At 45.9% G+C, this 23623-nt stretch overlaps 1 protein-coding gene and 1 long non-coding RNA gene across 2 annotated transcripts in view; both read right to left on the bottom strand.

Moving 5' to 3' along the window:
• Positions 1-5130: 5130 nt before the first annotated feature.
• Positions 5131-23623, bottom strand: part of LOC135385862 (uncharacterized) — a 170533-nt gene continuing 152040 nt past the window's right edge. The window contains exons 5-6 of the mRNA XM_064615433.1: positions 12023-12294; positions 5131-10902 (exon numbers count right to left, since the gene is read on the bottom strand). Coding sequence (XP_064471503.1) covers positions 12044-12294 — 251 coding nt within the window. The 3' untranslated portion in view covers positions 5131-10902; positions 12023-12043. The remainder of the gene's footprint in view (positions 10903-12022; positions 12295-23623) is intronic.
• The window catches only part of LOC135385863 (uncharacterized), a 17240-nt gene continuing 11724 nt past the window's right edge, over positions 18108-23623 (bottom strand). The window contains exon 3 of the long non-coding RNA XR_010420525.1: positions 18108-18347. This is a non-coding gene — a long non-coding RNA (uncharacterized LOC135385863). The remainder of the gene's footprint in view (positions 18348-23623) is intronic.

The raw sequence follows: 23623 nt of genomic DNA, 5'->3' as shown, positions 1-23623 counted from the left end.
TTCAACTTTTTTTTTCGTCGTCGCAGTTAGGCACTGCGGATACATGCCCCATTAGTTTACTCTTTGTAAATTGATGCTGTGTGTGTTGATGGACATCATATTTTCAAAGACATGTAAGCGCTCAATAATCTGTTGCTGAAAAATGCCCGTCATGTTACGCTGTGATATGAAATTCTGAGGTGATACGATACTGTGCCGCTCAGTTTCATACAAAATAAAATGTTTATCTCATATTGCTGGTTTGTGCTGCTCACATGCGCTGTTGTGCGGTATTGATGGGAATGTTCAGAGAATGCCAGTAAGACGGAATAAGGAACGGGTAAAAGGTCCTCTTGAGGTCCGTCAAACGTCGGCTATGACGTACGAAATACTTCTTCGGGACTCGTGCAGATGTTATTTTCGCACTTCTAAGTATATCTCAAGTATGTCAAAAAATGTTTCAGGATGTCCAAAGGATATTTTCATCATCCTGAGTGCAACATTATGTGGACGTCCTTGGGACATCGGTAGTTTACTGGGTACCGCCCACTTCAACTAGTGACCCGATGGAATCCTACATTTGCAAGGGCGTCTTTACTCGCAACAATTTCAGTCTGCCAAACATCCCCTATTGGCGCCGAGAAGTTTGGGAGTCGCCCCCTGGTGTTCACTGAACGAACTGTGTCGTGGGGATGTCCCCGGGCAGTATTCGCACATTGTGTATCAAGGCATCGCACTTGTAAGAGGCTGTCTAGCGTTGATATTTCCTGGTTATCCATGACGAAAACGACATATGTATTGCAAGTAAATCGCATTTTCATTCCAATATGTCCGTTTTTACTGTAAGTAACGGAAACGAAACCGAAACGAGGATCCCCGCCAAGAGGTGGCGTCCCTAGTGAGGGTCTCGCCGCAGCGTAACAACAAGCCAGGCAGCCCTGATCCTGTCAAGAAGAGGGGGTAGCTGCAGAATGACCGCGGCGTGAATGCCATATGGCCACGGTTTTGGTTGGCGATACCGACCACGTCAGGTGTGGATCTGGCGCCTCGATTATGGCCTCATGCCCGCGGAGGTCAATCGGAATTAAGGGATCAGTCTTTATAGGGGCGATGAAAATATATTTGATAGCCTACGATCATCTTCAATTTGTTTTCAAATAGCAAAAACATTCGCTATTAAACACGGCCGAGAACGGCGGCCGCTACGACCCGGCTGCGAGGCAAACTGCACGACCGTGATGTCAAAAACAGGTGATGTTGCCGATGGGCTGACGGTCTTTTGCGACCAAAAAAAAAAAAAAAAATAGAACACGTTAGCAAACTTTCTTATGAAATATGTTCAAATCTTACCTAGAGCCAAGATCGTGCTTGACACTGAAACCTACCGGAAGTGTAATGTATGCAGTGGTTTGCGCAGAATTTAGTCCCTGGGGGTATGTCATGCTCCGCAGGTGGGGCATGACGTCACAACACGCGGGATACTCCCATCTACTTTGATGCTCTTCGACGAAATATTGTGTAATCTCCTCACAAAGTTTTAGGGGATGGCTTCCAGATTTCGGGGGGTGGGGGAGTGTAGGGAGGTCAGGATAAACCACTCAATGTAGCCGTTGATTGTCGGCATGGTTAGCAGAGCACGTTTTCCGCTCTCGAGACGCTTTGGGCGTCGCATAATCTCTTCCTCCATCGCAGACAATTTGGTTTCGCCATATTTCTACTGATTTCGACGACAGCGTGGTTTGTTGTCCAAAGCGAAACCACGCACCCACGTGGTCTAGCGGAGGGGTGTGCTCGAGGCCGTCCATAATTGGCTGAGAGGACTGGGTGTTAATGACACAAGGCCGCGTTGGAGGATTGTATCTTGCGATCCCGCTATTTTTGCGCGGTAACTGCGACCCCGGTGCACTGAATACGGTTAGACGTAGATGTGTGGATGGATCGTAAGAACAGTTTCCGGCAGAATACTCGGAATTCGCGAGAATCATTTCATTGTCCCTTTAATAACCTTGAAGGGGAAATAAGATGCAGGAATGCTGGTTGTACATGATCATAACAATAATAATAACAAAAAGAACAATACTAATAATGTTTATGTCACCAAGTGCTTGATGGGATGTTGAGGTAAAAGCTAGACCAGCTAGACCCCGGAGACAAGGAAAAGACGTACGATGAAGTGATGTTGTTGCCCTGTGTACGTCTCTTCCTTATCTCGGAGCTCCCTCCCAGCAATTAGTAACCTTTCTGCAAACATATCACAAACAGATGCCGCTCTCTTGAGTTGTTGTCTGGATCGGGGAAGGGGTGGTGGATGTGACAATTCTTCGTCATTACTCGAAAGCAAGAAAAGGAAACAAAGGATCTTTATCGTCACCGAATTTCACGCACACAGCGTCGTTGAGCGCAAGCCCAAAACACAAGGAAAGTGACGCTGAGAAAGTTTGCGCTCCTCAGCACTTAGAGAATGTGGAAACGAACACTGGTAAGAACGGCCCCCAATGAGATTGCCGATGCCAACGATGTCGTTGATCCAAAACGACTCCCTCACTTGAGCCGTAGAAAATAACGACCCGGGCACACATTTTCAACTTGTCAGTATTCCGTAGCAATCGGTAATTACATCAGTTTTCATAATATTAAAACTACGTTCTAATCACCAGCTCGCTTGCTTTTTACCCATTCTCCCGTTGTACATCAGTTCCTCGCGTGATTATCCTAAAAGATGACTCTGTTAATGTTCTGACAGGTTCGGCCTAAATCCGCATTACGTCGTTTAACAGCCTGTCGTTGTTGTTCCTGTAATAACAGGGATTACTGTAATATTGACTCAGGTAAGAAGACAGAAGTCGGTAAATTTATTGAAAACATAATGAGGATCAGAGCTCTCTTAAAACAACATTTTGCTCATCCACGAGACAGGATTCAGGATCCTATAACTAGGGTTCCTCGTTTAAGATGTTTACTTTTGGGCGGATTCGGCGTATGTTTTTTGATTTTCGCAAAATCGGAGTTCTTCGATGTTTTTCCTTTCGTGTACATGGTTTAGCCGACTTTTATCGGCGAATAGCAATTACAATGTGATATCAGTGCTGTATGCGTCTAACGCAGCCTTAACAATAACAACCAATGCGAATTACCAGTTTCTTAAAGTACTAGTTCTATAAGTGCTGCAAGAAATGACCGGAAGGCGTTTGCTCACCACGAGGGTTCTTCAGATTCACGTGGCGCCGCGATTGCACGTGCTCGCCGCACCTCTTCCACGCCCCACATTAACTGCCACGCGGCAATACTTGCATACGACAACATCTTTCTTGCCTGATAGTTCAAAATCTTGATTTTCGCAAACGTAGTCCGAGGCCCTCTGCCTTTTTCTTCCCATCTCGGGTGCCACGAAAAGAGAGGACCGCCGTACGTGGAACGTGGAAAGGGAGGAAAGTGGAGACAGCGTATGTACTGTCGGAACCTCTCCACTAAACAACTAAAGGCCGGTAACCGAGATTCTACTTGACATCACGTCCCTAAAAGGTTCACAAGCCCGGTGACGCACCTACAATGGCAGAATGAGATTCCGACCAGGGCACCCAATCCGGGACAAAAGGATTGACCCTGGAGCACTGAATGTGGTCGCAGGTCATCCAACCATAGCAAATACCAAGAAGAGAAGAGTAATAAAGGAAAGCCTGCTTGGCATGTTGGAATCTTAAGCTGGGCATGCGCAGCAATTTACCTGTCACGGTTCCTGGAATGTTACTCTGTAGTCGATGTTTTTCGATTAAAACCGAGTGAGGGAAAATTTACCCCGCGTATGCTTTTCGATTAAAACCAAAAACGCGGAACCCTACCTATAACACGCAAACATTTTGTTGTTCAATTGTATAGGTAGTTTTAATCCTGTGCCGCACCAAAGTTCGAAAAACAGCATTACTTGAAACGACGGCGTTCACTTAAATATTCAGCTGAGGGATTCTTATCAGGGTGTGCATACTAAAAGATTCATGACACTCCTACTTTGCATCCAGTTACAGAATATAGAGTTTTATTTAACCTTTTACCAGACCAACGAAATATGCACGTTGAAATATCCAGATATTCACGAGTAAAAGATACTGATCTTCCATGGTATTCTGCAATGGGCGTATCCTTCTCCCCTGGTACAAGGCGAGTGAATAATAAAACGCATGGGATATTCACTGCGGGGCACACAATAGTTTTTGTACTTTTCTTTTTCTCTGTTGTTGGCTGACAGCAGAAAGAATGATCGTGTCCGCGGGGCTATGTGGTGGTCACTGTGGCTGAACAGGGCTTGTGATGACGGGAACACAACACAAGCCTCAAAGCTCATAACAACATCGAAAGATTGATGTACGGGTGTCGTCGAAATATGGCTTATGATAGACATGAAGCAAAGTGGAGGGATATCGTTCCTTCAGCGAACCCAGTTCAGCGGATGGAACGGTTTCTCTTATACTTTGACTTTCTGTAAGGCCGGAGTCACACTGCTTATACACGTGCTCCAAACATGTATGGCAACATGTCTTCAAACATGTATGGCGTATGTATAATGCTCGGTCACACTGGTCATACAATTCTTGTTTGACAGCATCGTTCGATTCAAACGCTTGTATGATTATACATCGACAAATGCTCATCCCTACATGACATATCTTACGGGGTACCACAAGACTCCATTTTAGGCCCTTTTCTTTTTCCTGTCCATGTGAACGACTTGCCCGGAATGCTATCGTCCACTACAGAGTGAGTTTTAATACGTCGTACACTGTTGCCTTTGGGCCACTGCCGCCACTGGGATATCGTGGTGGTTCTGCGCATTGCGCGAAGCTCAGTGTGTTTTGCGCGTGCGCAGAACCACCAACGCTATCCCTTATGTACGCAAAGGCAATAACGTATGACGCATTAAAACTCACTTGTATTGTGCTACTTTTGAGTGTCATAGCGGGTAGCGGTATTCTGCAACCGCGGCTTGATATCGTGTACAATGCCGGTCGATTTCGGAAGGATGGCCTTTGGGAAAAACTGAATTTCAGCATTATCTTGGTCTCTCGGCGTGAAATAAACCCGTGTATGTCATTACAGCAAAGTAGCAACCCCAACTCACGAACATGATAATGTCAGTAAGTGTTCCAAATAACAGACTGGGTAGAAAATGTGTTTATTTCAAAGATGTGTCCGCATTTACAAGGGGTGGGCAGAGTACATCTCAAACCTGCAGATAGCTTTTATGATATAGTATAGAACGTTGTAGCTGCTGCCGTAGGGCTTGCTACAAAACTGGGTTGTCTTATAGAAACGTCTTACAATATGTTACATCCTGAATATGAAATAAAGTCTCTGTTATTTGCTCAGTGAACACAGAAGGCGAGACAAAAAAACAAAAAAAATCGCAAAAATTCAGCGGAGTTCATGAGCCTAGAGTTACAAGTCTTATTCATGTGGAGTCTCTTTACAAATGTGCTACTGTGCAAAGTTCCGAAAGAGCAAGAGTTTTTTTTCGAACGTGACCAACCGTGCGATGAAAGAACGTTTGAAACATTTATTGCAATGAGAAACACTCTCACACGGCCTTTGATCAAATTTGGCAAGACTTACTTCTGCGATGCCGCATAGGTATATAACATTGAGCGCTAGTGCGTGACGGCATAGCGCAATGGGCGATTTGAGTTCGCAGAAGGCAGTCTTCAGAAGTGCATTCAGAAAATCCCACATCCCGCCCGTATCCCACAAGATGCAAGCAGCGCGTGGGACTTGTTAGAGTCTGTTCGAGTGGATCAAGCTCCAATATCGTCGCCTCAGCGTTCGCACGATTGTCATTGCATCAAAGGGCCGTTACCGTTGGTGAAACCTAGGGGGTGACAAAAGATCAACGAGCCGAAAGGATTATAAGAACTGCTTCACTTTTGTTGAAGAGTACAAACGGACTAATTTGCCCTATTCTGAGCCGTACGTCTTGAAGCCGCGGCGTAATGTCATTGCAGACAACTGAAAGAACCCTGTTGTTTCTGTTGATAGTGCATTTGCCACCTTCCACGAGGTATGCCGAAACATTTCCTCCGGGAAATGTAAAGGATACAAAATTGCACAATGGGCATGTGAGTAGCGCATACGTTAATACTTCCGTTCAATGTGTGGAATGACCATGAAGAAGAGTGCCTCTGTTCCTTTAGCGGTACTGTTACCTCACTTCCATTTCAAGCCTTGCTTTCTTGCGTGATGGATGGGGCTCCCGAGGGGCACGGCAATGCAAATTGCGAGGGCTGAAACAACAATTAGGACAAACACAACGTTTAAAACTTTCATCATCTTGCTGGTTGTGTTGCTACGGGACTTAGAATGTGAACTGGATAAGCATTTGTGGTTCGAACTCTCGCCTAGAATCGGAAGCGAGTGCTGAACTCATACATAGCGCTTCTAGATGACTGGTGACTGATGACTAGCGAGACTGGTTGCGACCATTGGATCAGCCAACGCATTTTTGCATGGAAAATATGCGCACGGTGGGTGAACCGAAATGACATACTAGTTAGGATCATTTTAAGAAGTCGTCTATATCTCAGACGAAAATATCCTTGTGTTAACACGAACATGCCCTTCCGGGGATATTTACAGACACTAGCACCATTTACCGCTTCATTGCCTGGTCCCTTCAGGATGGTGATCAAGATAGTACAAATAGTTATTTTAAAGCTTGACAACTACAGCTATTTGTATGTAGAATTGTATGCATCGTAGGAGAATGTGCTTGCCTCGTGTAGCTTTATTCCGTACTTGCTCGTGGTTGTAACAGACCAAGTCGGTGCAGGCGCTATATCCAGCCTAAATGCTGCAATGCTGATGATGTGGGTTAACTTTATGAAGATCAACATGACTCCACCTCAACACATCCCTCCCAGCACCTGTGCCAAATGTCGGTTTCGTTTTGTAGAAACGGCGGGGCGCATTGTGTTCGTTTTATGAAGATTTAAACCACTTTCTCTACGAAGTACAAGAGAAAGCGAAATTTCGCAAGATGGTCGGCTGAGAACGCATTGTGGATTCAGGTCTAGTGACCCAGATATCATACGACAGTGCGTTCAGGTTATAAGTTGTATAAGAGACCTTACCTAGCTATGATCTATATGTATAAGACTACGTGCATAGATCTAGATAAAAGATACGTGTTGGTTTGGCTGATAATATCTCCGTGAATAAGTTTCATCGGAGGTGCGTGTCACTCTGAGATATCGAAATGCATAATGCAGTCCGCAAGCATGTGCGGATGGCACAGCGTTATTGATGTCTTTCAGTAGTACAGTGTATCGACACAAACAGAGCTTGCCAAGCTTTCGTGATGAACGAGCACGCGTCTAATAGTGGGCGCGTAACATCGAACGTCCAGATATAAAAACTCGAAACAGGGAACAGCAACGACTTCCTGCACTCTTCAAACAGAACTTCACCGAATGCCCTCGCCACTAGCCCATCATCATCCCGAATGACATCGTTCTTCAGCCTGATTTGTTGACACAGTTGTGTTAATTGTCACAAAAAGGTGTACGACCCGCGCTTTCCACAAATCAGTAGTGATGACAGCGTCACTCCGTCTCCTGGCTGGCCTTCATGTTATGGCCTGGTGTTATGCGGTGAAGTTCTGTTTGAAGAATGTGGAAAAATAAATTGCCCACATAACGAGCGCGTATAACCCGGATGGATTCATACGCCTTACGGTCGGCACTTGTTGCGGAAGTTATAGTAGTGTACACTGCCTTTCCTTTAGCTCAAATATCTTCGTCGTAATCACAATTGCGTTCACGTACCATCCCCTTTCCTTTATCTTTAATAAACATATCTCCCCGCCCGAGTTTCGGGTGCGGGGGGGGGGGGGGGGTATATTTATTAGAACAGAAAGAGCGAGAAAAAAAGGATGCAAGGTCAGCTAAGCGGTATATCAACTTGCTATTCCGAAAAAAGGAAAAAGAAAAAAGAGGATGCAGAAAATAATTAGGTACAAACGACAACTTTATGGTGAGATACTGAATGGAGTTTAATCGCCAGGGCCGATACTCTACCCCATTGCTGGTGGTTATGCGGGGAATGACATAATGAGCCCCTTCACAATAAGGATCGAAGTGCTACGGTATCCAAGAACAAGGAAATAAAGGATAAACTAGCAAAAGTTTCGGCTCCCATCATAATTCTATGCTTCTGGCCCGAATTCTTCTACTTGGTTAGGGTTGTGAGGATGCCTGTTTTTGTCTCATTTAGCAAATATATCGCTTTTCGTTAGATTCAACGTAGCCATGATTAAATACGCCAACTGCATGGTGCAACATGGGTAATAGCTAACCCGTACCAACGTACGAACTTCCCCTATCTGCTATCGGGGTTTCTCTGTCAACATGCCAGTTGTTTGCACGCGTGTTCGGCCGCCAATGCGGTTTCTATGGAAACGAACACTTCGAGAGCGGTAATATTTGTCGCACCGCTGAAAACAACAAAGCGAAAACATATTGACATCAAGAAGTTATAAAGTAGAGCTTCCCTCTTGAGTCGAACGCGGCCATGTGTAATGGCATTTTAGGAATAAGCAAAATCGTCGCATTACAAACATAAACAGGACACGTAGAAAGAAAGCGGAAACTAATTACCAAACGTGGAAACGGCCTGGACATTATCGGTTTCCGATTTTGACTGCTTGCAGTCAGTAATTCAGTAATTTTTCAATTTACCGTACTGTCCTGTGTATAACGTGCACCCCGCGATTATCAGCGGACTTTGAAAAATGTCCGATGCATAACGCGCAGGGCGTGAGGTGAAAATACCAGCGCTGTTAGTGCACGAAAACTGAAAACTTTACATTATCGTAAGGATCCACAGTCATTTAATAAGTGCATCGAGTGCATCGACACTTTTGATGGCATACAACACGGACGCGAAGTGTATTTGATGCCGCCAAAATTTGATTCCTTCGGTGATTTGGTTCCTCTTCGGAATACTTTTTACAATGCATACCGCGCGCGTTATGCACCGGAAAATACGGTAGTCTTCCTTTTGTGCTCTTTCATGATACTGTATCATTGAGTGAGTGATGAGTGAGTGATTGAGGTTTTTTCTGGCGCATGAGCGACTAGGGCTATTGATACTGGATCATTACTGATCCCGTTTCCATTGTGCACCTTGCGTATAACTTTCGCGTCGCGTTTTCTTTAGGGTTTCTTGCAGGAAAGCGTATGTTGTAGACTGCGGCAGGTTTGACAACATATTAGGCATAAAGCAAAGAATATAAGCTAAGAATATTCATGAATGAGGAAGGCGAAGTAAATAAATGAATAGCACTGTGTACTACTGCTGTACTCTATACTGCAGAAACAGCAGGTGAGTACCCGCAATCGACGGAACTGTTATGGATGCCACTACGTCGCCCAGAGCGCGGAGGACATGCCGCGCATAGTAAGCACGGCCTGGAATGAAAGCTTGGCCAACAAGGGGGAAAAAAATGCTGCGATTATATCGACAGGACTCCATCTCACTTTGTCGTCCTTCTATCTCAGCGGGCTTCAAGGAGGGACGTGCTGTTTATTAGTGATAGTGGTTGGTTGGCTCGCACCTAAGTGGCAATTGGTTCGCCATGCAGCTATCATTGGTGATGAGGTTATTGCGAGTTACAGAGTTATATACAGGTTAATCCCAGAAATCGGATACCACTTCGGTATCATTCGTCCTTCGCAATGATCTGTCCGGAGGGCGGCGTATAGCCATATGAGCAATGTCGTTAAAATCCAGACATGTGCTTACGATTGGCTTTTATGTTCTCACTACAGAGGAAATTGGGCTTTGAAACTTGAAAAATAGTTGCACGTCTTGGTCCATCTAGGGGAATATAACCGTGCTGGCGTATCCAAGGCGGGTATCTAAGTATCTAAGGCGAGTAAGTCACGCAAAGACAGACGTTCGGAATATGCAATGCTCCTAAGGTCTATGGGTTTGATATCTTCTGTACGTGTTCACAGGAACAATTCGCTTCCTGTGCGCTGTTGTATGTACAAGAAACTGCATTGTCATGCTAGAATTTGGAGGCAGGTTCACCGGAAGACCACACGCCACGCGACCATACGCAATGTGGTACACTCAGATGTAACCTCTTGTCGTGGATCCGAGCCATTAGTATTTGTACTTGGAGGAAGTGAGAGCTACTGTCTTGCAGTACACAGGTAACCTATACTTGCATAACTCCCATGTAGATACCCTGTGAAATTCGTACATGGAGCAACACGTGTCTCTACAATTCCTCCACGTTACGCTTTTCGATTGAGTTCTTGTGTTTCAGAAAGACAAAAAAGAAAAAAAAAGAAGGAGGGCACTTGTTTGATACTACCCGCCACGTAATTGTTCCTGTGTAAGACAAGCTTCCAGGACCTATACAACTGAAACCTTTCAAGGACGGAATGGGTCTGCGCAACTCGCCTACGTGCGGCGCACTATTTGTCAAGAAACAAATAACGGAGACTCCGTACACTGGCGCAGCCTAATGCGCTTGCAGCTAGAAGATTAAGTCGAAACCGCAAACGCGACTGTGTGCAATGCGAATCACAAAAAAGGTAAATAAAAAAATTACGCTTGTGAAAGTAATAGAAGGTGCACCTCCCGTCACGTCACCGGTACGTCAATGGGTGGAAATTTCTATGCATCTCTGGTTTGCCTTCACCATAACGCGAAGAGATAATTCAAGACTGAATAACTAGCGCACTAATAATATAACCGAATTCGTAGGAGACAGCTATCTCAGGCTCCCTGTGTGCTACGCAGGTACGTGTAGTTGGCCATCGGAAGAATGGTGATAATTTTGAGGAAGGAGACCCTTGTGTGGCTTTCGGGCACGAGACAGGATGTGATGAAGATCCGGAACACTGGCGGTTTGGGAGTCGCGGGCATCTGCGGAGAGACCAGAAACAGCATTATAATGACTCCAGTATAGCATAAAAGGTACAACAGAATGACGGCAATCTTAATGGCAGACGAGAGACGCATTGGCAAGAGAGAGGTCTACGTCAAACGTAAGTTGGAGAGCAGATCAGCGCAGCACTGCAAGACAACGCCAGTAAACGTAGCATCCCATTCGGCTTCTGTTGCCGAGCGCCTCTGTCACATCTTGTACTCATTGCCATGCTGATGAGATCTCTATTGATGTAAACATGCAACTATTGTCGTACCGCAGGTCACGACAACTGTTGGGACCTATAGTATGTTCATATTTCTCGTTTAGTAATCTAAACACACATTTCTATCCTTATAGAAAAACTCCACACACTGTTTAAAATTTGGGCTAATACACAGACACCGTATTTACTAAAATGAAAGGTCATGCACAGAGCCTGTCGCTAAAACTCCTCACACTGACTGCTTTACCTTCTTTCTACTGCGCACTCGGCGACCATTTGGTTTGTCTTACGTCGTCCACTATGAAGTGCAGGATTTGAATGTGCCAATCGCACCTCGGGAGCGGGTTGTCTGAGCTGGAGTATGAGCTGACGCTGTAAAGGACGTGCCCCTTTTTCTCGCCTGTCTTTCTTTCTTTATTTTTTTGTTTGCATTGCAAACTGATTTATTAGAAACTGGTACGTATGATTTCGGGGGGGGGGGGGAGGGGGGATGTCTTAATCGGCTCACCGTTGTTGGTCCACAGAAGCGCATAGCAGACTTCATCAATTTGGGAAGCGTTGACCAATAGCTCAATGCCATAACGTAGAATTACGTCCTTCTCCGCACGTGTGCGAGGTAGCTCGGGAATTGAGCGTCACATAAAAGCACAATCTGGCGGCCGACAAGACAATCAGAGGTAGGGTGCTTCTCTATGCTTGCCGTACCCAATCCTATGCTCTCTGCGTATGATTCCATCTAATCTGTCTTGATTTCTCGCCCAATAGATGATGGTTGCGAATACAACCTCGTTTCATTTCTCGCACCTCCTACACGCTGTTCTAGGATATACTGAGTAGTACTGCATTTTTTACTCTTTCGTGAAGTAGCAAAAATAGTGTCGGAATAATCTTACTCGCGCTTGCTGTAGATATAGTCAGTTACTGATGAAGAAAGGTTCCTCGACCATGCCGGTCTCCTCGGCGCGCTCCTCGGCGTACCGAGAGCGGTAGCCCAGCTTGAGGATGATATAGAACGAAATGCACAGTGGCGGCATCATCCCTATGATGAAGCCAGTGATCTTGAAGCGCTTAGGTGGTGTTTCCTCTTCCCCGCCTTTCTCGCCAGAAGCCTGATCGCTGCTGTTACTTCGATTGCCCAGCAGGTCTTCGGGCCAACGCAGCACAGCTGTAAGAAAGAACACAACGTTCCGCTCACTCAACACCTAGCGTGGGTTAGGATGAACGATGTCAATTGAAGGCCGCTCGCACGAGCGGTTCATTAGTGAGTTTTAGTATAACGTACGCTGTCGCCTTCGCGTACGTAATTTAGCGCTGGTGGTTCTGCACGCGCGCAATACACAAGCAGAGCTTTCCGCATTCCACAGAACCACCACTAGGTCTTACGTACGCAATGGCGACAGCGTACGTTATGCTAAAACTCACTATTAAGATACCAGTAAACGCTTTGAGAACGAAGAATTAGGCCTGTAAAACACGCAGGAAGCAGAGTGGCTGGTACGACCCCGCTCTACAAACGCCAGACTTGCGCTGGAAAACCCCTTCTTCATGTGTTAGGTCACCTGTTCAGTAATCGTTCATGATTTGTTTGCACAGTTCCTGACAAAAGTTTACGGAACAGCGGACCGGGGTGGCGTATATAGTCATCGGAGCGATACACTTGCAGTAAACGGGATCAGATAGACTTACAGACAGGTGACTGTGTATTCCATGCACCTCTCAGTAGGTCTGTCCACTCCTGTTCGCTGAGAGTGTTGCTCCGATCAAGAAACACATCTCCCTGGTGTTTCGTAAACTTTTGTCGGGATCTGTAAGTGTTAATTAACGGAAAGGAAATTTCCACGCGGATCTCCTCGTATCACTGTAAACGCTTCAGCAGGTGTGTGGGTTGCTTATACTGGTAATTTGGTTCAGTTGATTCCATAACAATACAGACAAACGTTATATACGCACAAACAAACATTTGCTTTTAGTAACACCATTCGCACTGTCTATCCCTCGGCTATAGCAATAAAGGTTGCCGTAGGAACATTGAAAACATTGAAAGACTAACGATCTACAGCAGGTGATTCCCGCAGGCCCCTCGCGTTATGGACCGTATCACATTACTGGCTCATCTACTATTCGGCTGAATTGCACAGCGCAGCAGTTCCGCATATTGGATTAGTCACCGGTTGCAATTCGACGTGGTTAGTGCGCTGTTAACCAAACGTATGCGAGCGCTGTTGTGGCGGTCCGTCTCGTTTCTGAATCATTTACTGAAGGGATGGTTACGTACGTCGAACAAAGACGCTATAATATTGAAAACAACAACAACTTTATTTTGAGATGGAGAGTGGGGAGGTTCATCGCTCTATAATATTGAACGCTTCGATCTGGTAGCGTAATATTGGGCAAGCGGCTATAAAAATCAGTATCTTCCTGGGTGGAGCTGCTGAATAACGTAGGCTTAGGGAATTCTGTGTAAGAACGGGAAAAAAACAAGAGGAATAAACGATGTCTCATTATCTTTCCCATGTCCGGGAACTCTATTTTTCGCAAGCTTTCACGAATGTTTAAGGGCAAAAACGAGTGACTAAAAATCATAATGATGTCATTAAAAGCGCTAAGCAAACTAGAAACAACGGCAATGACGCAAGGGAGACCACACACATGCAGCGCACTTTCAACAATGGTTTATTGGGAGAAGCAGCTTTACCTGTTTATGCATTTTTATTGCACTGCATCTATTTTAGCATTTTGAATCACATAGTGACGTACCAACTAGCTCAACTGTATGTTGTAAAGAATCACCATACCTCCTTGTGGAGCTGTGGATGCGATACCTCCTTGGGCATTGATTAAAAGTTGTGCATCACGGCATTAAATGGTACATTTATAAAGGTATTTGAACGGAGGTACTTTGCATTATTAGCTCAGTTTATGGTGAGGTTGAAAAGGGCAGTAGCAGTTTATGTCGTGTCGCAAACGAAATCAAAGTCTCGCTTCCCATGTGCACATTTATTGCAAATATCTATCGAGGTGCCTTCTTAGCCAAACTAATTAGTAAACACGACAACCTGCCAACGCTGGTTGCGCTTCAGTTACGATACAGGTAACACGCATGGGTTCTGTGTAGGCACGTGTCACGGGTGAAAGGATTCTATTAAAATACCCTCCATAGACGGCGGTTCTAAAAACTTTGACCACCAAGTTAGACGGGTTATGAAAATTTATGGGTGGGATATTGCCGATTACCACAGGGCGTTTATGTGGTAAAACACGTATACATAGACGGCACAAGTGAAATATGCCCCTACTGGATATTCGCGCGCAGGATAATTCTTCTTCTTAACTAACTGGGCGGGAGTTGGAACTTAGTGGCCGCTCAAAAGGGCGCCTGCAGCTCCATTTCTTGTGAGTTTCGCCAATATGGCAGTGACTATCATACGTGACACTCTATAGTGAGCATCACATGTATTATTCTATCTTGTTTAGAACTTTTTTAGTAGCAGCTGGTCATGCCGCTATCCTTCAACAATTCACAGAAGGCTTTCATTGCCTTGTCTTGCTGAGGGCTGGGCCGAGGTCTAAGAATCTTGTAGAAGCTGAATGGACGGTTGTCAAGTTTTTCAAGTGTTTGAAGTTTTCTTCTATGTTTCTCAATCACTGGGCAATGCATTATGACGTGATCAATATTTTCAGAGACGTTGCAAGTTCTGCGGAGTGGGGAATTTGCTAGCTTCATTCTGTGAAGTGTTTTTCTTGTATCTAGTTGTCCCAGTCGGGTCCTGTGAATAGCTGTTTGAATAGTTCTTTCTAGGCTGACAGGGACATTTGTTGTCCGACCTGGACCTATTGTAGAGAGGTAATCTGCGGGCTGTAGAGATTCCTTCCAGAGGTTTCTAGTGAGTTGCTGAATTGTGTTCTTTGTGTTCCTTTGAGAAGGGTATGACACTAAGCTTGGTCTTCTTGGTCTTGGACTTCTGCAATGCAGCTTTTGGTGCCTTGTCGGCAGTCTCGTGGCCTGGAATTCTGCAGTGGGTGGGAATCTAGGGTGACATCGTGTCTATTTTGTATGACATCTTGGAAGGTAACAAGAATTTTATTTTAAAAAAGTTGTTGTCACACTGTTCGGTGATAGCGTGTAGTAGGGCTGACTTGGAGTCGGTACATATTAGCCAACTTTTCTATACGGATCTCTTGATAAAACAGAGTGCCTTCAGTATGCCGTGAAGCTCCGCTGTGGTGGAGGATGTGTCGTGTGAGAGCCTGTATCATTTGGCTGTGTTTTCAGCGACGAAGGCACTTGCTGATTTTCCTGCAGCAATTGAGCTATCAGTGTAGATCACTGTCTCCATAGGGAAGTTATCTTGCAGGTGGGCGATGGAGAGTGTTCTTAACACCGAGGCAGTGGTTTCCGCCTTTGTAGTTATTACTGGTTCTGTGTGCAGATTGTCAGTTGCAAGAGCAGCCATGGTGGGTGTTCTTGTCGCAGAGTGTGGACTCTCTTCTTGGGAAGGGTTGTGTTTAACTCCAGAAGTGTCTTCGCTGTTTGGCTTTTGTAACGGGCTTGTATATTTTTAGGTAGTTGATACTCCGTGTACCTGGTGAGTCGCAGGATAATATGCCGTTGTGTCTCTTGATGCCGTAGAGCTTCAACTGGAGTTTCGCTTGTTTCTACCATGACATTGCTGCGCCTCTAACTTTTTAGACTTACTGTTTTTTTTTATATCTCCAAGTGTTTTGGAGTAGCCGGCTCCTGTGTGTTGTAGGAGCCACCTCTCCATATTTTTCTTTTTAATTCCAATTCCAACTGCAACTGCAACTAGCTGTTCTTGGTAGCTCGAGACAAATCCTGAGGCTTTTTGCCAGTAGGTTGTTAAGCTTAGTTTCTTGTTTAAGAGTTATGCCATAAAGATGCGGGATGCTCAAGGCTAGTGTTTGTTTTACGGCCTGATGAACATTTCGGATGGCTTTTCCGTTTCCTCGTTTCATGCCAGCCAGCACCCTAATAATATTTGAGTATGTCTTAGTATTCAGTTGTAGTTTATTTATTTCGGGGGTCCAACAGAGGTTCTGATGTAGGACTATTCCCAGAAATCTGTGGCTATATGTCCTCTTGATCTGTTCGCGTCTTATTTCCAGACTGAAGTCCTTTAGTTTCTTACGGGTGAAGGCAAGGTCCATTGTACAGTGCTGGACAAAAGTTTACAGAACGCGCGAGCGGCGTATTTTCTCTGGGCAGAGACACCCTAGCGGCGAGCGGAAGCGGGCGAGCCCACTCGTTCAGAGGGATGAAAGAGTGCGCTTGTGGCGACCCATCGTGGTAGTAGTGGTAACCTTGCTTTTGAGTGTAACGAACGCCAAAATGGTTTCGTTTCCGGTCTACTGCACCGAGCGCGAGTGGCTATCGCGGGAAGGAAGTCTCTCCGCTATCGGAGAGATAACAGGGCGCTAAGATGAACTGAGGCGACAACGGGCTGTAGTGCCTAGCTTTTTTCTTTTTTATTAGACAAAAACAGAAGAAAAGACCCTTACCTACCCTACCCTTGCACACACACACACAAAGGAGGCGGGGGGGACGATACTGTCTCAATACTTTGTCGGCCCCCCTTTCGCAGCAATAACGGAGGCCATGCGCACAGAAAGGGAAGCGTATAGTCGACGGACAAGGTCCACGTCTTCACGTAGCAAGGACCACTCTGCTTCTATAAAAACCAAGAGTGCGTCCTTGCTCCTTGTAGGCGTCCGTCTCTTGCTCATCCTATTCTTCAGGATGCCCCAGACGTTTTCAATGATGTTTAAGTCCGGGCTCTGCGCAGGCCATGTCAGCTGTATTACGCTGAGGTCGTCGAGAAGGCGTTGGACAGTTTTACCAGTCCATGTGATCGAGGGCAAACTGAAGCCTGGCTTCTTCGTGGTCAGCCTTGAGGAGGGGCTTCTGTACAGCAACACCAGATTGAAGGCCATGGGCCTTGAGGCGGCGCTGAACTGTTTTGGCCGACGCCCCTAAGCCCAGTTCCCGCTTGATGTCCGTCGACGTGAAGAATGGCTCGACGGCACTTACGGTAACTATTTGCTGGTCCTCCTCCGTGGTGGTGGCCGGCGGTCTTACACTTCTCAGGGCATCTTCCAGGCGGCCCTCTTCGCGATAAACGCGGACAATGCGATTAACCAACGAACGAAGCGATTAGCCAACGAAGACGGCTGGCTCATACATATTCATGCGTGAAGATTTCGTCGTTCGTGAAGATGTAAGAAGATGTTACCCAAAGCTTCTGTGTGGATCATTCCCGAATTCAAATTAACTGCGGTATGACAAGGTAGGGTAAAATAAAAGGAAAGGAAGCTACAGCTCCTCTTATAAGTCAAGATGAGCAGAAGATTGAACATCGAGCGAAGACGAGAAGTCGTCACGTTGTCACTGATTGGACTGTCCCAATGAGGGATTGCCAGCCGTCTTGGGTGTTCCCTTTCGTCGGTTAATCGCATTGTCCGCGTTTATCGCGAAGAGGGCCGCCTGGAAGATGCCCCGAGAAGTGGAAGACCGCCGGCCACCACCACGGAGGAGGAGGACCAGCAAATAGTTGCCGTAAGTGCCGTCGAGCCATTCTTCACGTCGACGGACATCAAGCGGGATCTGGGCTTAGGGGCGCCGGTCAAAACTGTTCAGCGCCGCCTCAAGGCCCTTGTACTTCAATATGGTGTTGCTGTACAGAAGCCCCTCCTCAAGGCTGACCACGAAGAAGCCAGGCTCCAGTTTGCCCTCGACCACATGGACTGGGACGACAACCGCTGGCACAGCGTAATCTTCAGCGACGAGGCCACATTTAGTACGCGTTGGTGCCAGTCCAGGCGGGTCTGGCGGCCTCCGAACTGCAGGTATACCTATTCAGTATCCCTAATCATTTTCATTTTATTATGCACGACCTCATACTTTCTCCACCTTTGCTAGATACCTGCCCCAGTATGTCCATAGAGTGTTGTCCAGTGGCCGGCACACGGTGAGCGTCTGGGGCGCCCTGTCGTACGACGGACTCGGGCCTTTGGTACGACTGGAAGGGCGCTTCAATTCCATGGCCTACGCAGAGGTCATCGAGAGGACGCTGCTCCCCTATGCTCTGGACGGGCCGTTCACGGATGGGTGCTACCATTTCCAGCACGATGGCAGCTCCGTCCATCGTAGTAAAACTGTCCAACGCCTTCTCGACGACCTCAGCGTAATGCAGCTGACATGGCCTGCGCAGAGCCCGGATTTAAACATCATTGAAAACGTCTGGGCATCCTGAAGAATAGGATGCGCAAGAGACGGACGCCTACAAGGAGCAAGGACGCACTCTGGGAATTTATAGAAGCAAAGTGGTCCTTGCTACGTGAAGACGTGGACCTTGTCCGTCGACTATACGCTTCCCTTTCTGTGCGCATGGCCTCCGTTATTGCTGCGAAAGGGGGGCCGACAAAGTATTGAGACGGTATCTCTCCCCAGCCTCCTTTTTGCGTGTGTGTGTGTGTGTTCAAGGGTACACGCTCTTTTCTTCTGTTTTTGTCTAATAAAAAAAGAAAAAAGCTAGGCACTACAGCCCGTTGTCGCCTCAATTCATCTTAGCGCCTTGTTATCTCTTCGATAGCGGAGAGACTTCCTTCCCGCGATAGCCACTCGCGCTCGGTGCAGTAGACCGAAAACGAAACCATTTTGGCGTTCGTTACACTCAAAAGCAAGGTTACCACTACTACCACGATAGGTCACCACAAGCGCACTCTTTCATCCCTCTGAACGAGATGGCTCGCCCGCTTCCGCTCGCCGCTAGGGTGTCTCTGCCCAGAGAAAATACGCCCGTCGCGCGTTCCGTAAACTTTTGTCCAGCACTGTACGTTCTTCTAGAAAACAAGCGATGGTTTCCAAATCATGTTCGAGTGTTGTCTTGATGTAACTATCTACTGTCCTGAGATCCATATACATATAGATCTGCACACATAGTGATTTTAACACGTTTAGGAAGAAGCTTTATCAACTCATGCATGACGAGGTTGAAGAGAGAGGGGATGAGATGACACCTCCTTGTAGTACTCCATGACCTATTGTAATCGGCTAATAGCGCTTGTTTTCCCTTCTGTTGTAACCGTTTCTATAGTTGTGTCAGTGCGGTAGTCAGATATCCAGTCGCATACCAACACCCCTGCACCCACTCCTTCCTGCTGTCCTGTCTCCATCTGTCCACGTCTCTACGCCGCTCATAGCCACAGTTGCTTCGCGCCGCTAACACGGAATTTAAAAACAAAATTGTCATGTCCCGGCTGTTCTCTTCCTTGATGCTTTTGCTAGTGGTCGCTGTAGTTCACCCATGGTAAATTTTTAATTCATTCTGGTGTTCCTTTATGTTTGGACACGAGTACATTTACGTAGGCAGTGCGGGCTGATGCATGGGGCTTGAAGAGGTCTCAGGCGGTCTTGTTATTGTCGTAAGGAGTTCTTCAGCAATCATTCTTTCCGAGATCCTAGTTTTCAGAGCAATGGCACGGAAAGGGATGTTTTGCTTGGGAAGTGATTTCAAGCTCCTTATGATGCGCCCTATCTTGGTGCTACTTGTTGATGGATCTAATGAGACACAAGTCTCGGTCCATTTTTTGATGGCCAATTATTTGAGATGTCTCTTGATTTTTTCCTCGACTACAGTGCCTCCTTCCAGTGTCTTAGGTCCCCTGAGCGTCTGAATCGACGTTCAGCTCTTCTGAGCCCTGGGCGCTGGGCCCTGAGTTGCTGAAACTTAGCATCAATGTTTGTATATGCACTAGGCACTGTAACTGTCTTGCTTGCTTCCCGAAGGTTTTTGTATTTTTGCTGCGAAGACTCTCGGAGATCCACAGTCAGAGAGGGGTGCCGTGTTTTTATGCCGGAAATCATGCCCGTTGTAGACAGTAACAGACCTTCCGGGTTTTTGTTGGCTGCAGCTTTCTTCAATAATATAGATTGGAATGTGGTCATTTCCTCTTGTATCAAGATCCACAGCCCATGTAAGGTCTTTTGCAATATCATTTGTGCACAGTCTGACACCGTAAGATCAAGGCCCATAACCAGGTTTTCTAGCTGTCGTCCTGTTGCGTCCGTTTTTGTTTGCTTCCCCATTGGGGGGCAATGACCACATTACGTCAGCACATATTATTGCACATATTATCAACACATCATTCACGCACAGTGGTAAAAGAAAAAGGTAGAATAGGGGACAAGGCATAGCAACGTTATAATTGGCTGTCTTGGGAAGCGACTTAGTTACAAATAATAACTTCCTGAGCAATTAGCTATAGTATCCGCAAATAATAGCAACTCTTTCTCAGAGAGCAACACGTTGAACATCAGTCGGGGACAAGTAATCAACGAAGATGCAGGTACTTTCTGAAACAGGAGAGACAAACATGGAATTCTAAACTAACTATAGCTAGAGAGGAACTAAGTGAATCTGTCTTTTGATTTCACGTTTGTCTCTCTTGTTTAACAAACTAGTCGCATCCTTGTTGACTACCTGTCGCCGAATGGTATTCAACATGAAAGTTGCTCTCCGAGAAAGTGTAATTGCGGTTACTGGTTTATTGCTCTGAAACAAATTACTTGTAAATAAGTCACTTCCCAAGACTGAAAACTGGTTTCCAGAGTTTATTTTATTTCTCTCTTTTTTTTGTGCATATTTTTGCATATCCGGAGCGCATTTTCCGGAGTTACTCATTTTTTATATATGTGAACCTTTTTGGAGTGGGGTAGGGTCCTGCACTCAACGCAGGGAAACATCATACATGATCATCGTCATCCATTCATCTATGTTGTTGTTGTTTATATCTAAGTTCAAATCCGACCCTTTCCGAAATAAACGTGTATCCCCCGCCCCTCAAATCCGACATTTGGAGAAAAAACCAAGACTGCAAAACGACGTACGCACAAAAATAATGAAAAGCTCCCTTGGAGGAACGTTTGCTATTGTGCAAATGAATTTGCAGACAACGACAACTGTGCGAGTATATCATGATCGATCGTCGACGTGAACGTCTTGAAATCCGGATATTCCTTGACATCGTCGCAAGGCGACCTGTCTGACTGTCTGCGTTGTTCCAGCGTTATCAACTAGCTTCCCTGTCAAGAAGACGATTTGTCTGTCATCTGCGCTCCATTGGAACCTAGGCGTTGGAAGTTTTCTAAGTTTATACAAGGAAAATGGCAAAAATGACCTCAAAGTGTTCCCGCCTCGAGTAAACTCACTACTAAATAATGTTCTGTGACTGTTCAGTGACTACAATATTCATTGTCGGCAATAGTTGTTTGTGGTGTGAGCTGTCAACGATGAGCTGGGAATTTGCGCAAACAACATAATCGACGAAAATAAATACGTCTTGCGCCTGACCGTGTGTTAGTCGTCGGTAGGTAAACATGTGATGGTGATGGTGATGATGATGATGATGATGATGATGATGATGATGGTGGTGGTGGTGCCTCACTTCTGCCCTTCCTTCTCTGCATCATGTGATTTTTTGTGTCACGTCTGTAGTTCCAACGATTGATGATGCCAGCACGGATGTTTCACAATAATAGTAAAATAGATAACATGCTTCACAATGTAAATTTGGAGGAAGAGCGCTGGAAGTGTCGGTACGTTCTTGACGTAGCAACAACACCAATGAAGCGCGTTTGCAGAGTGGCGGCTCGGCTATGTGTGACAGGCTCCCCTCGGCTGCGCCGCTAACGCTGAGGCAGCGCCGCTTTTTGAAACGCATGTGTGAATGGGCCTTTACAGCGACTGAACTAAACTAAAAAAAAAGAAATCTATTTAGACGTTTCGCCTCCCATGCGCGGCACATTATCATTGTCCACCAGACTGGCTGGGCATTCTTCATTTTGTTCTCCTTGGTGGAATAAATTTGTTTTTTTTAAGTTTTTTAGTTAAGTCGCTGTAAAGCCTGCTTGTGTTTTTCCCCTGTAGATGATGCAAGGCAATTGCATCACACATCCAGTGATAGGTGGACATACATATTAGGTTTCTCATAATACGTATTAGCGCTCTAGCAGTATTCTATTTCGCTATAGGGTCTGCAAGCGTATGTAACACGCTCGGTGCGAGAAGTAAAATTTGCGTTAGTAATGTGCATTCCCACCAAGGTTCCGTCACTCTTTCCAGAGCGGCACAGAAAATAGATTATTCGGCTCTATATCGGAACGTCTGAAATTTTCAGAGTCTCAGTTGCCTTTTCAGTTGCCAGTTCAACCTCGCAGTTGCGCTGTACAGGTGCCGGATTTTTCAGCTTCGTAAAGATTTGCGTATCTGCATGCGGTTCGCCTCTCTTAGTTGTGGAAGCGGCCTGTTCGATGCACAAAGCATAAGCACAACAACATGAACTTTATTGTGAGGTGATGAATGGGAACTCTACCCCATTGCTGCTGGTGATGTGGGGAATGAAATAGTAAGCCCCTTCACAACAAGGATCGAAGTCTTATGGTATCCAGAAAGGTGAAGAGAGCTTTGAGGGCGAGCGTTGGTGGGCTGGATTTGCCCAATGACCAAGCAATAAGCATAAGCACCGTACCATAAGCAGCATACTTTTAAAGTCTCGCTCTATAAGAACTAAATGGTCGGTTATCCTGAATCCGTCATGTCCGCCAATCTTTATCCCAGGAAGGACCTTTATAGTCTCTGCACAATACACGTAGCTCAGAATATGCTTCTTAGTAAAAACGTAGAGGAACCGCTGCTATTTTGCTTGCTTGTACATTTGTTTGTTTATTTATTTCAATTTGTTAAAATTACACTGATCTGACATAGAACTAACACTTGCTGAGTTTTACCTAGGGGGATATATCTATTAGAACAAAAAAAAAAAAGAAAAGGGAGACAAGGTCAGCCAAACGGTATATCTGCTTGTTATTCCGCAGAATAAAAGGAAAGGAAGAAAGAGAAATAAATGAAACTAAATAAAAGGCAAAGAACCTTGAGTTATACAGTACTTATGGGACTTTCTCACTCTCCCTCTATCCATAATCGGGCAATGATGCAAATTTCCCGTGGCCGATATAATCCGAAGATCTGGATTCTCGTCCGATGGTTACTATTACCTGGGACGTCCTTTAACGCCTAAACCAAGCATTTTTTTGAATTCCATGTTAGCACCGCGAAGCAACTCTGGCTGTGAGCAGCGGACAGCAGGAAGGAGTGGGGGCTAGAGCCCTGCACGAGCCCGGGCCCCCGACCCGGCTCGCGGGCCTGCCGGGACGGGCTTGTTATATTGGCTATGTGCTCCGGGCCGGGCCGAGCCCGGGCCGATAAAATACGCCGGCACCGCGGGCCGGGCCGGGCCCGGGCCGACAAGCATTTTTCCGAGAGTCAGGCTCGGCCAGGTCACGCAGCTAATTCCACACAATGGAGGACTATTAGCTCATATCTTCACGCGCTTGCGTCATTCCTGTGCTATATTTGCAATAACAAACAAATGACACTGCATTATGCGTATGATTCGACCTCTAGAATATTCTCAAAGCC

Source organism: Ornithodoros turicata, chromosome 2 (assembly GCF_037126465.1).
Source record: "Ornithodoros turicata isolate Travis chromosome 2, ASM3712646v1, whole genome shotgun sequence".
NCBI classification, from domain to species: Eukaryota; Metazoa; Arthropoda; class Arachnida; order Ixodida; family Argasidae; genus Ornithodoros; species Ornithodoros turicata.
Note: the sequence above shows the minus strand (reverse complement) of the source record. Positions and strands in the feature narration are given on the sequence as shown.